At 58.3% G+C, this 12,055-nt stretch overlaps 2 protein-coding genes across 4 annotated transcripts in view; one reads left to right on the top strand and one right to left on the bottom strand.

The window, feature by feature from the left end:
- Nucleotides 1–6,039, bottom strand: part of EAF1 (ELL associated factor 1) — a 29,350-nt gene extending 23,311 nt beyond the window's left edge. Inside the window, exons 1-2 of the mRNA XM_074988312.1 lie at nt 5,846–6,039; nt 1,536–1,630 (exon numbers count right to left, since the gene is read on the bottom strand). Coding sequence (XP_074844413.1) covers nt 1,536–1,630; nt 5,846–5,948 — 198 coding nt within the window. The 5' untranslated portion in view covers nt 5,949–6,039. The remainder of the gene's footprint in view (nt 1–1,535; nt 1,631–5,845) is intronic.
- The window catches only part of METTL6 (methyltransferase 6, tRNA N3-cytidine), a 47,870-nt gene continuing 41,790 nt past the window's right edge, over nt 5,976–12,055 (top strand). For 2 of the 3 annotated variants that reach the window (XM_074988311.1, XM_074988310.1), the window contains exon 1: nt 5,976–6,092. The gene's annotated coding sequence lies outside the window, so the exon portion shown is untranslated. The remainder of the gene's footprint in view (nt 6,093–12,055) is intronic. The other variant, XM_074988305.1, reaches the window with a different exon arrangement.

The following is a 12,055-nucleotide window of genomic DNA, read 5'->3' as shown; positions in this document are numbered from 1 at the left end:
CTCTGTGGCTATGTCTCCACTAGCCTCTTCCTTTCAGAAGGTGCATGGTAACGAGCCACATTGGCAGATGCTAATGAGGAGCTGCCATGAATATGCAGTGACTTATTAGCATAATGCCAGCTGTGCGTGGTTTGAAAGTGCTGCTTTCAACTTGTGTGCTGCCTGTGTAGACAGGGGCCTTTCGAAAGGACTCCCTGGACTTCGAAAGCCCCTTCTTCCTAAATCCAAATAGGAAAAAGGGACTTTCGAAGTCCAAGGGGTCCTTTTGAAAGGCCCCCATCTACCTGGGCGGTGCGCGACTTCAAAGCGGCACTTTCAAACCGCGTGTAGCTAATATTATGCTAACGAGCTGCTGCATTTTCACGGAGGTGCCTCATTAGCCTCTGCCAATGTGGCTCATTACCATGCCCCTTCCAAAAGGAAGGGGCTAGTGTAGACACGACCTCTGAGAATGGCTATCCAACCAGGTATGCATCAACCGTATAGTAGCACCATCTAGGTTGTATTTTCCTGCTTTATTTAGAAAACTATCTTGGGGGGCAGATCCTCACCTTGTGTAAATTATCAGCTCCAGTCACAATATATCCAGCTGAGGATCTGCCACTTGGATTCCAGCCTGGCAGAAAACTGTTGTCTATCTATATTAAGAAGTGTGTCTGTCCCAGGAAAGCTCCTCACCTAATAAATTATTTTGTTTGTCTGTAAGTGCTACAGGACTTCTGGTTTGTTTTGTTAGAATACAGACTAACACGGCTATCTCTTGGTTACTAAAAATATCTATGTTGTTTATAAATTCATGTACACCAGTCTGCTTATTGCCATCAGCCTCAGCTAACATACAAATCTAGTTTCAGAACATAGGTGCAATTTTTGTTTCAACTCTATTACCAAAAAAAAAAAAAAAAAATTTACAGTCGTTCATCCCCATGTTTTTACTGTCACTTGTCCATCATCCTTGTACAATGAATCATTACTATGTAATTTGCGGAGGTATTGGATTTAACCTCATTACAGTTGACTAGGAAACCCATGCTATCTTCTGCAGCATGGGGTGCAGAATATGATTTGTACACTTTACAGTGATAGAACAAGCTTTAGAAAAGGACTATATTCAGTCTTCTGAAAACTGGATCTTGATGTATGTTAAGAATAATCAAACTCCCATATTTAAAATGCAGAGCTAAAAATGATGTAAATTAGGTGGTACCTCAGGTAGGATTAAAAGCCTTCCCATACTTCAAAGAGTACCAAGAAGGATTAATCCTAAACAAAGTAGATTGGACACTTACAGAAATAATTCTTCACAGAGACTTCATTTTACAGCTGTCTCAGAGTGATATGCTGAAATGCTACTCGTATTGAACAATGCAAACATAGCACTCATTTGTTTTAGCTTTATGATCAAAGGTGAAGGGAATGGATACAAGTACATTTACACACCAGAATGTAGCTAACTAGCAGACACTGAAACTGCAGGATGAGCATTAGCTACAAAGTCAAAAGGTAAACTGCATTATATCACAAAGTAAACTTACTGGAATATGTGGCAGTGTAATTGTTACTTCATCTCCTTTACCAACTTGGAGCTCCCCCTCACAAGATGTGTCTATGGACGCTGGTTTAAAATCATCTGAAGGGGAAGACAAAGGATATTTAATACATTTTACATCTAAATTGTAGCTGGATTCTCCATTAACAACAAGAAGTCCTGTGGCACCTTAGAGACTAACATATTTTGGAGTATAAGTTTTTGTGGGCAAAGCTGCTTCATCAGATTAAGCATTATTTCTATAAATGTCCAATCTACTTTGTTTAGGATTAATCCTTCTTGGTACTCTTCAGATGAAGAGGGTCTTTGTCTGCGAAAGCTTATGCTCCACAATATCTGTTAGTCTATAAGGTGCCACAGCACTTCTTGTTGTTCTTGAAGGTACAGACTAACACGGCTACGTCTCTGATAGAGTCTCCATTGTTTCTCTGTTTTTGAGACAACTCATCTCCTGTTCTATTTCCGATAAGAAGGAATGTGAAACATGGGCCAATGCTATTTAAAAAGAACTAACATGGAGGCACAATAGGCCTAGTTTTGTGAACCTCAGCTCCTTAAATCATGAGATTACCTCAGATTTATTTATTTATTTATTTATTTAATTAAAGTTCCTAGGCTTTCTGGTCAAGAAAAGATTCAACATGTGATGCGGGTTAAACCAATGTAGTGACATTTGAGCGTGAAGACAGTCTGAAACACACAGCCAATGCAGTATGTAGCTGAGGGTCACTTGCCAGAATTATCTGAGAATATTCTCACATGTGCATTTCCCTGCTTTTACAGGAGTCTTGGGCACTGGTACATCGTGGTTCCTCCTCTTCTCTCTCCTGGGGGCTGCAATACTTTGGTCTAAGTTCAGTTGTTGGGTTTAGTCAGTGGGTATTGCAGCCTATGAAATACAGGAGTCAGACTAGATGATTTGGTGACTCCTGGCCTTAAACTTAAACACTAAGCTGTGTCTACACTAGCCCCAAACTTCGAAATGGCCATGTAACTGATGCGGCTTTGAAATTGATGTGGCTCGCCGCCACGCGGCTCGTCCCGACACGGCTCCTTTTCGAAAGAACCCTGGCTACTTCAAAGTCCCCTTATTCCCATGAGCTGATGGGAATAAGGGGACTTCGAAGTAGGCGGGGTCCTTTCGAAAAGGAGCCCCGTCAGGACGAGCCGCGTCAATTTTGAAGTGCCGCGGCCACCCGCATGCTAATGAAGCGCTGAATATGCATTTTCATTAGTAAACTTCGAAATGGCCATTTTGAAGTTTGGGGCTAGTGTAGACACAGCCTAAATAGTGAACTCAACAGACTGTTAACTGCAAGACAGAGCAATTTGTGGGGGACCTGCCATCATGACCTCAGAACTCGTCACACGAGAAGAACACAGTTGGCCCAACCTAGCCTCACATGCAGACAACCCTTCCAGAGATAAGTTCTGGTCAAGGCCCATAGGCTTCTACCTCCACTTCTCCAGGTGGGAGGGGAGAAGACAGTAGCCACCCCTTCCCATGCTGTTGCTACCTGTACAGGAAAGGGAGCCCCTGCAAAAGCCAGTCCTGATGGAGAGTGAGAGTCAGACGTAGGAATGGAGTTGTGGGGGCAGATCCACAGGAGACCCTGTGTCACTCAGCATATGCCTAAGACAATTTAAAGATGTAAGATAACTCTGATCTATAGGGTATTATTTTGATTGAATAAAATGTATTTTGCTCCTCTGAACAAATGTAAAGTCAGATCTCCAGTAACATTTGTTAATACATCTACATATTTTCTATTAATTATCCTACCACAGATGATCAGAATGTATGAAGTTCAGAGATGATTTCAACAAAGCTGCAACCAGATATTAATATGCGGGATAATAAGATTTTCATAAATGCCCCTTCACTTACAAAAAACAGGGCCTTCACATCATACTGACAGTCAGTACCCAGCCCAAGGAAGCTAATGATCCAACCAGCAAAACAATCTAAGTGATAAATCCTGGTCACACCTAAGGTACACTATGCATACACTAAGAAGAAAAATACAAAACTGTCCAATTATATTCAGCGCCAAAACTTCTCTTTATTATTGTATTAGTGCCATGGTGTCCAATCAGTTTTGAAGCACTAGCCAGTAGAGTGGCTACTGCTATAGTGAGCTAGGCACATTATTCTGAAAATACATTAATTATTCAAGCCAACTAACCACACTCAGCTGGCCAAATAGGCACATGTGTCTAGCTGCTAGCCCGTTAGACATCACAGGATTTATGGCATTTTAGGGAAAATTTAAAATGAAGTTCTACTATGAAAAGCAAGTTTGAGAAAAACAGCACTTTGTTAACATCACTAAAAGTCATACTCGCTGGACTTCATGATAAAAATAAGCGTAACTGGTTTGTACTCTGCTAATACATAGAGACAACGCAAAACATAAAATGAATGTATGGCTAGACTTAACCCTTTCTTCATGCATTGCCAAAAGAGTTAAGAGGTCTAACTACAGGGCCAAGTTGTGCCCTTACTTACATCTGAATAACTTTGTGAATTAACAATGACTAGCTGTTGTGTACCCAAATGCATTTACCTGGTTGAACAAATTCTCCCTAATCTCCTTTAGCAGCCAAAAGGGAGCAGCTGCTTAATCCACCTTCATTTCTCATTAAATGCAATGTGTGTATGTAAAATAAATAATTTGTTTGGAACCTGAAACTTTATTAGAGTCTCCACATTTAGAAGTCTGGCATACTTCCCTCTTACATATACATATATGAATGGGTGGAGCTGGGGTGATGGACAAATGTTTTCAATACTAGGTTTCTTTCCTACAGAGAGTGGTAAATGAAGATATGCTGTGCAAACATCTGGCTAACAACTAGGCTTTTCTTGGTACATTTACTTCCATGTATGTACCCTGACTAGTTTCATAATAGTTATACTAATTTTATGACCCCAAAAAATCATTCCTGATCTTATTTACTAAACTTGAGGTTTTTTAAAAGCATTTTCAATATTGTCCAGAATACAGTAGAACCTCAGAACCAACACATGATGAAAATGCATTTTTGTGGGTTATAAAGGAGAGCAGAATATTAGCCGACAAGATTGTACAGTGGTATGTAGGAAAGAAAAAACAAAAACAAACAAACAAACAAAAAAATCAACATTCTAACTGGTCCCAGGTTGAATTTTTAGGTCCAGCAGCTACAAAACTATTCCAGCCTAGAAAGTGAATGATCTGACCAGAAGCTCACTGAGGCACAATCACTGATTGCGACTTCAGAACCCCACTGCACTCTAAATATGTCGAAAGCTGTAGTTTCCCCGAGGATGTGACCCACTGTCCTTATCCTTTAAAAACACTGAGAAGTCCTGTGGCACTTTATAGACTAACAGATTTTTTGGAGCATAAACTGTGATGGACAAAGACCTGCTTCATCAGATGCATCTGACAAAGCGTGTCGTTGCCCAAGAAAGCTTATGCTCCAAAATATCTGTTAGTTAATAAGGTGCCACAGGATTTCTTGTTTTTGAAATACAGGCTAACTCAGCTACCCCTCTGACACTTATCCTTTCAGACACTCTCTCTTAAAGTCATTCCCCAGCACGCTAGAGGAATAAAACTCCCACAACATTCCTACGTGGCTGCTTCTAGGATTTCAGTCACTAAAAGGCCATGTCTACACTAGCGTTCCTCTTTCGAAAGAGGCATCCAAATGGGAAATAAAAATGCAAATGTGGTGCATATTTACATATCTGGCACCTCATTTGCATAGTCTTCTTTTGAAAGAGCTTCTTGGAAAGAAGAAAACCAGTGCAGATGCAGCTCTTTCTAAAGTTATGCCCCTATTTGAAAAGAACCCTTCCTAAAAAGAAATAGGAAGATGGGAGTCTTTCCAAGATGGGGATTACTTTTGAAAGAGCCACGTCTGCACTGCTGTTCTTCTCTCCAAAGAAGACTACGCAAATGAAGTGCCAGATATGTAAATCTGTGCCTCATCAGCATTTTCAATTTCCTTCATTTGCATGCCTCTTTCGAAAGAAGAATGCTAGTGTAGACACAGCCTTTAACGAGTAATGGGAGAGCCTCATCCTTAGCAGAGCGGGTGGCGAGGGGTGTGTGCGACCGGCGCGGTGCTGGGGGGTCACCGCGGAGTTAGGCGCTAGGGCTGGGAGGCAGGATGTGGGGGGACGGAAGACCCGGGGAGGGAGCAGCGGGCCCATGGCAGGGAGTGTGCTGAGGGTGCCGGGGAGCGGGCCGGGTGGGAGGCGCTCTGAGGAGGCACCACCGGGGGGCCGCGGGGCGGGGCGCTCACAGCGGATGGTGTGGAAGGAGGCCTTGGGCCGCCGCTCGAAGCTCTCGCCCAGCTGCAGCCCGTGCTCCTCCTTGTCCAGCAGCGGGTTCGCCGAGCCGTTCATGCCCCCGCCCGCGCCGGACCGGGACCCGGAGCAGCAGCACCCGGCAGCGGCGGTTCCCCCGCCCCGCCGCGCTCCCTTCCGGGGCAGCGTGTCACCGGCAAAGCCGTCCGGGTCCGCGTCCGGCCGCCGGCAGCGCCCAGAGCGGTGGGGCCCAGGCAGGGGCAGGAGGCGGCGTGTCGGGCACGCGTGGGGGGGGGGGGAGTGTGGGGGGGGGACAGGAGGTATCTGGCTCTGTGGGGCAGGACGGGGGTCTGACACAGGGAGGGGCTGGCGGGGAGAGGGCAGGATGGGGGGGGTCTGACACAGGGAGGGGCTGGCGGGGGAGAGGACAGGATGGGGGGGGTCTGACACAGGGAGGGGCTGGCGGGGGAGAGGGCAGGATGGGGGGGGTCTGACACAGGGAGGGGCTGGCGGGGGAGAGGACAGGATGGGGGGGGTCTGACACAGGGAGGGGCTGGCGGGGGAGAGGGCAGGAGGGGGGGGGTCTGACACAGGGAGGGGCTGGCGGGGGAGAGGGCAGGATGGGGGGTCTGACACAGGGAGGGGCTGGCGGGGGAGAGGGCAGGATGGGGGGGGTCTGACACAGGGAGGGGCTGGCGGGGGAGAGGGCAGGATGGGGGGTCTGACACAGGGAGGGGCTGGCGGGGGAGGGGGCAGGATGGGGGGTCTGACACAGGGAGGGACTGGCGGGGGAGAGGGCAGGATGGGGGGTCTGACACAGAGAGGGGCTGGCGGGGAGAGGGCAGGATGGGGGGTCTGACACAGGGAGGGGCTGGCGGGGGAGAGGACAGGATGGGGGGGGTCTGACACACGGAGGGGCTGGCGGGGGAGAGGGCAGGATGGGGGGTCTGACACAGGGAGGGGCTGGCGGGGGAGAGGGCAGGACGGGGGTCTGACACAGGGAGGGGCTGGCGGGGGAGAGGGCAGGATGGGGGGTCTGACACAGGGAGGGGCTGGCGGGGGAGAGGGCAGGATGGGGGTCTGACACAGGGAGGGGCTGGCGGGGGAGAGGGCAGGACGGGGGTCTGACACAGGGAGGGGCTGGCGGGGGAGAGGGCAGGATGGGGGTCTGACACAGGTAGGGGCTGGCGGGGGAGAGGGCAGGACGGGGGTCTGACACAGGGAGGGGCTGGCGGGGAGAGGGCAGGATGGGGGGTCTGACACAGGGAGGGGCTGGCGGGGGAGAGGGCAGGACGGGGGTCTGACACAGGGAGGGGCTGGCGGGGGAGAGGGCAGGACGGGGGTCTGACACAGGGAGGGGCTGGCGGGGGAGAGGGCAGGACGGGGGTCTGACACAGGGAGGGGCTGGCGGGGGAGAGGGCAGGATGGGGGGTCTGACACAGGGAGGGGCTGGCGGGGGAGAGGGCAGGACGGGGGTCTGACACAGGGAGGGGCTGGCGGGGGAGAGGGCAGGACGGGGGTCTGACACAGGGAGGGGCTGGCGGGGGAGAGGGCAGGATGGGGGTCTGACACAGGTAGGGGCTGGCGGGGGAGAGGGCAGGATGGGGGGTCTGACACAGGGAGGGGCTGGCGGGGGAGAGGGCAGGATGGGGGTCTGACACAGGGAGGGGCTGGCGGGGGAGAGGGCAGGATGGGGGTCTGACACAGGGAGGGGCTGGCGGGGGAGAGGGCAGGATGGGGGGGTCTGACACAGGGAGGGGCTGGCGGGGGAGAGGGCAGGATGGGGGTCTGACACAGGGAGGGGCTGGCGGGGGAGAGGGCAGGACGGGGGGGGTCTGACACAGGGAGGGGCTGGCGGGGGAGAGGGCAGGACGGGGGTCTGACACAGGGAGGGGCTGGCGGGGGAGAGGGCAGGACGGGGGTCTGACACAGGGAGGGGCTGGCGGGGGAGAGGGCAGGATGGGGGGTCTGACACAGGGAGGGGCTGGCGGGGGAGAGGGCAGGATGGGGGTCTGACACGGAGGGGCTGGCGGGGGAGAGGGCAGGACGTGGGTCTGACACAGGGAGGGGCTGGCGGGGGAGAGGGCAGGACGGGGGTCTGACACAGGTAGGGGCTGGCGGGGGAGAGGGCAGGACGGGGGTCTGACACAGGGAGGGGCTGGCAGGGAGAGGGCAGGATGGGGGGTCTGACACAGGGAGGGGCTGGCAGGGGAGAGGGCAGGACGGGGGTCTGACACAGGGAGGGGCTGGCGGGGGAGAGGGCAGGACGGGGGTCTGACACAGGGAGGGGCTGGCGGGGGAGAGGGCAGGATGGGGGTCTGACACAGGGAGGGGCTGGCGGGGGAGAGGGCAGGACGGGGGTCTGACACAGGGAGGGGCTGGCGGGGGAGAGGGCAGGATGGGGGTCTGACACAGGTAGGGGCTGGCGGGGGAGAGGGCAGGATGGGGGGTCTGACACAGGGAGGGGCTGGCGGGGGAGAGGGCAGGATGGGGGTCTGACACAGGGAGGGGCTGGCGGGGGAGAGGGCAGGATGGGGGTCTGACACAGGGAGGGGCTGGCGGGGGAGAGGGCAGGATGGGGGGGTCTGACACAGGGAGGGGCTGGCGGGGGAGAGGGCAGGATGGGGGTCTGACACAGGGAGGGGCTGGAGGGGGAGAGGGCAGGATGGGGGGGTCTGACACAGGGAGGGGCTGGCGGGGGAGAGGGCAGGACGGGGGTCTGACACAGGGAGGGGCTGGCGGGGGAGAGGGCAGGATGGGGGGGGTCTGACACAGGGAGGGGCTGGCGGGGGAGAGGGCAGGATGGGGGTCTGACACAGGGAGGGGCTGGCGGGGAGAGGGCAGGATGGGGGGTCTGACACAGGGAGGGGCTGGCGGGGGAGAGGGCAGGATGGGGGGTCTGACACGGAGGGGCTGGCGGGGGAGAGGGCAGGACGGGGGTCTGACACAGGGAGGGGCTGGCGGGGGAGAGGGCAGGACGGGGGTCTGACACAGGGAGGGGCTGGCGGGGGAGAGGGCAGGACGGGGGTCTGACACAGGGAGGGGCTGGCGGGGGAGAGGGCAGGATGGGGGTCTGACACAGGGAGGGGCTGGCGGGGGAGAGGGCAGGACGGGGGTCTGACACAGGGAGGGGCTGGCGGGGGAGAGGGCAGGATGGGGGGTCTGACACAGGGAGGGGCTGGCGGGGGAGAGGGCAGGATGGGGGTCTGACACAGGTAGGGGCTGGCAGGGGGAGGGGGCAGGATGGGGGTCTGACACAGGGAGGGGCTGGCGGGGGAGAGGGCAGGATGGGGGTCTGACACAGGGAGGGGCTGGCGGGGGAGAGGGCAGGATGTGGGGGGTCTGACACAGGGAGGGGCTGGCGGGGGAGAGGGCAGGATGGGGGTCTGACACAGGTAGGGGCTGGCAGGGAGAGGGGGCAGGATGGGGGGTCTGACACAGGGAGGGGCTGGCGGGGGAGAGGGCAGGATGGGGGTCTGACACAGGGAGGGGCTGGCGGGGAGAGGGCAGGATGGGGGGTCTGACACAGGGAGGGGCTGGCGGGGGAGAGGGCAGGACGGGGGTCTGACACAGGGAGGGGCTGGCGGGGGAGAGGGCAGGACGGGGGTCTGACACAGGGAGGGGCTGGCGGGGGAGAGGGCAGGACGGGGGTCTGACACAGGGAGGGGCTGGCGGGGGAGAGGGCAGGATGGGGGGTCTGACACAGGGAGGGGCTGGCGGGGGAGAGGGCAGGACGGGGGTCTGACACAGGGAGGGGCTGGCGGGGGAGAGGGCAGGACGGGGGTCTGACACAGGGAGGGGCTGGCGGGGGAGAGGGCAGGATGGGGGTCTGACACAGGGAGGGGCTGGCGGGGGAGGGGGCAGGATGGGGGGTCTGACACAGGGAGGGGCTGGCGGGGGAGAGGGCAGGATGGGGGGTCTGACACAGGGAGGGGCTGGCGGGGGAGAGGGCAGGATGGGGGTCTGACACAGGGAGGGGCTGGCGGGGGAGAGGGCAGGATGGGGGTCTGACACAGGGAGGGGCTGGCGGGGGAGAGGGCAGGATGGGGGGGTCTGACACAGGGAGGGGCTGGCGGGGGAGAGGGCAGGATGGGGGTCTGACACAGGGAGGGGCTGGAGGGGGAGAGGGCAGGATGGGGGGGTCTGACACAGGGAGGGGCTGGCGGGGGAGAGGGCAGGACGGGGGTCTGACACAGGGAGGGGCTGGCGGGGGAGAGGGCAGGATGGGGGTCTGACACAGGGAGGGGCTGGCGGGGGAGAGGGCAGGATGGGGGGGGTCTGACACAGGGAGGGGCTGGCGGGGGAGAGGGCAGGATGGGGGTCTGACACAGGGAGGGGCTGGCGGGGAGAGGGCAGGATGGGGGGTCTGACACAGGGAGGGGCTGGCGGGGGAGAGGGCAGGATGGGGGGTCTGACACGGAGGGGCTGGCGGGGGAGAGGGCAGGACGGGGGTCTGACACAGGGAGGGGCTGGCGGGGGAGAGGGCAGGACGGGGGTCTGACACAGGGAGGGGCTGGCGGGGGAGAGGGCAGGACGGGGGTCTGACACAGGGAGGGGCTCGCGGGGGAGAGGGCAGGATGGGGGTCTGACACAGGGAGGGGCTGGCGGGGGAGAGGGCAGGATGGGGGTCTGACACAGGGAGGGGCTGGCGGGGGAGAGGGCAGGATGGGGGGTCTGACACAGGGAGGGGCTGGCGGGGAGAGGGCAGGATGGGGGGTCTGACACAGGGAGGGGCTGGCGGGGAGAGGGCAGGATGGGGGGTCTGACACAGGGAGGGGCTGGCGGGGGAGAGGGCAGGATGGGGGGTCTGACACGGAGGGGCTGGCGGGGGAGAGGGCAGGACGGGGGTCTGACACAGGGAGGGGCTGGCGGGGGAGAGGGCAGGACGGGGGTCTGACACAGGGAGGGGCTGGCGGGGGAGAGGGCAGGATGGGGGTCTGACACAGGGAGGGGCTGGCGGGGGAGAGGGCAGGATGGGGGTCTGACACAGGGAGGGGCTGGCGGGGGAGAGGGCAGGATGGGGGGTCTGACACAGGGAGGGGCTGGCGGGGGAGAGGGCAGGATGGGGGTCTGACACAGGTAGGGGCTGGCAGGGGGAGGGGGCAGGATGGGGGTCTGACACAGGGAGGGGCTGGCGGGGGAGAGGGCAGGATGGGGGTCTGACACAGGGAGGGGCTGGCGGGGGAGAGGGCAGGATGGGGGGGTCTGACACAGGGAGGGGCTGGCGGGGGAGAGGGCAGGATGGGGGTCTGACACAGGTAGGGGCTGGCAGGGAGAGGGGGCAGGATGGGGGGTCTGACACAGGGAGGGGCTGGCGGGGGAGAGGGCAGGATGGGGGTCTGACACAGGGAGGGGCTGGCGGGGAGAGGGCAGGACGGGGGTCTGACACAGGGAGGGGCTGGCGGGGGAGAGGGCAGGACGGGGGTCTGACACAGGGAGGGGCTGGCGGGGGAGAGGGCAGGATGGGGGGGGTCTGACACAGGGAGGGGCTGGCGGGGGAGAGGGCAGGATGGGGGTCTGACACAGGGAGGGGCTGGCAGGGAGAGGGGGCAGGATGGGGGGTCTGACACAGGGAGGGGCTGGCGGGGGAGAGGGCAGGACGGGGGTCTGACACAGGGAGGGGCTGGCGGGGAGAGGGCAGGACGGGGGTCTGACACAGGGAGGGGCTGGCGGGGGAGAGGGCAGGACGGGGGTCTGACACAGGGAGGGGCTGGCGGGGGAGAGGGCAGGATGGGGGTCTGACACAGGGAGGGGCTGGCGGGGGAGAGGGCAGGATGGGGGTCTGACACAGGGAGGGGCTGGCGGGGGAGAGGGCAGGATGGGGGGGTCTGACACAGGGAGGGGCTGGCGGGGGAGAGGGCAGGATGGGGGGGGTCTGACACAGGGAGGGGCTGGCGGGGGAGGGGGCAGGACGGGGGGTCTGACACAGGGAGGGGCTGGCGGGGGAGAGGGCAGGACGGGGGGTCTGACACAGGGAGGGGCTGGCGGGGGAGAGGGCAGGATGGGGGTCTGACACAGGGAGGGGCTGGCGGGGGAGAGGGCAGGACGGGGGGTCTGACACAGGGAGGGGCTGGCAGGGAGAGGGGGCAGGATGGGGGGTCTGACACAGGGAGGGGCTGGCGGGGGAGAGGGCAGGATGGGGGTCTTACACAGGGAGGGGCTGGCGGGGGAGAGGGCAGGATGGGGGTCTGACACAGGGAGGGGCT

Source organism: Carettochelys insculpta, chromosome 2, assembly GCF_033958435.1.
Source record: "Carettochelys insculpta isolate YL-2023 chromosome 2, ASM3395843v1, whole genome shotgun sequence".
Lineage (NCBI taxonomy): Eukaryota > Metazoa > Chordata > Testudines > Carettochelyidae > Carettochelys > Carettochelys insculpta.
This window is presented reverse-complemented; position numbering and strand designations above follow the sequence as displayed.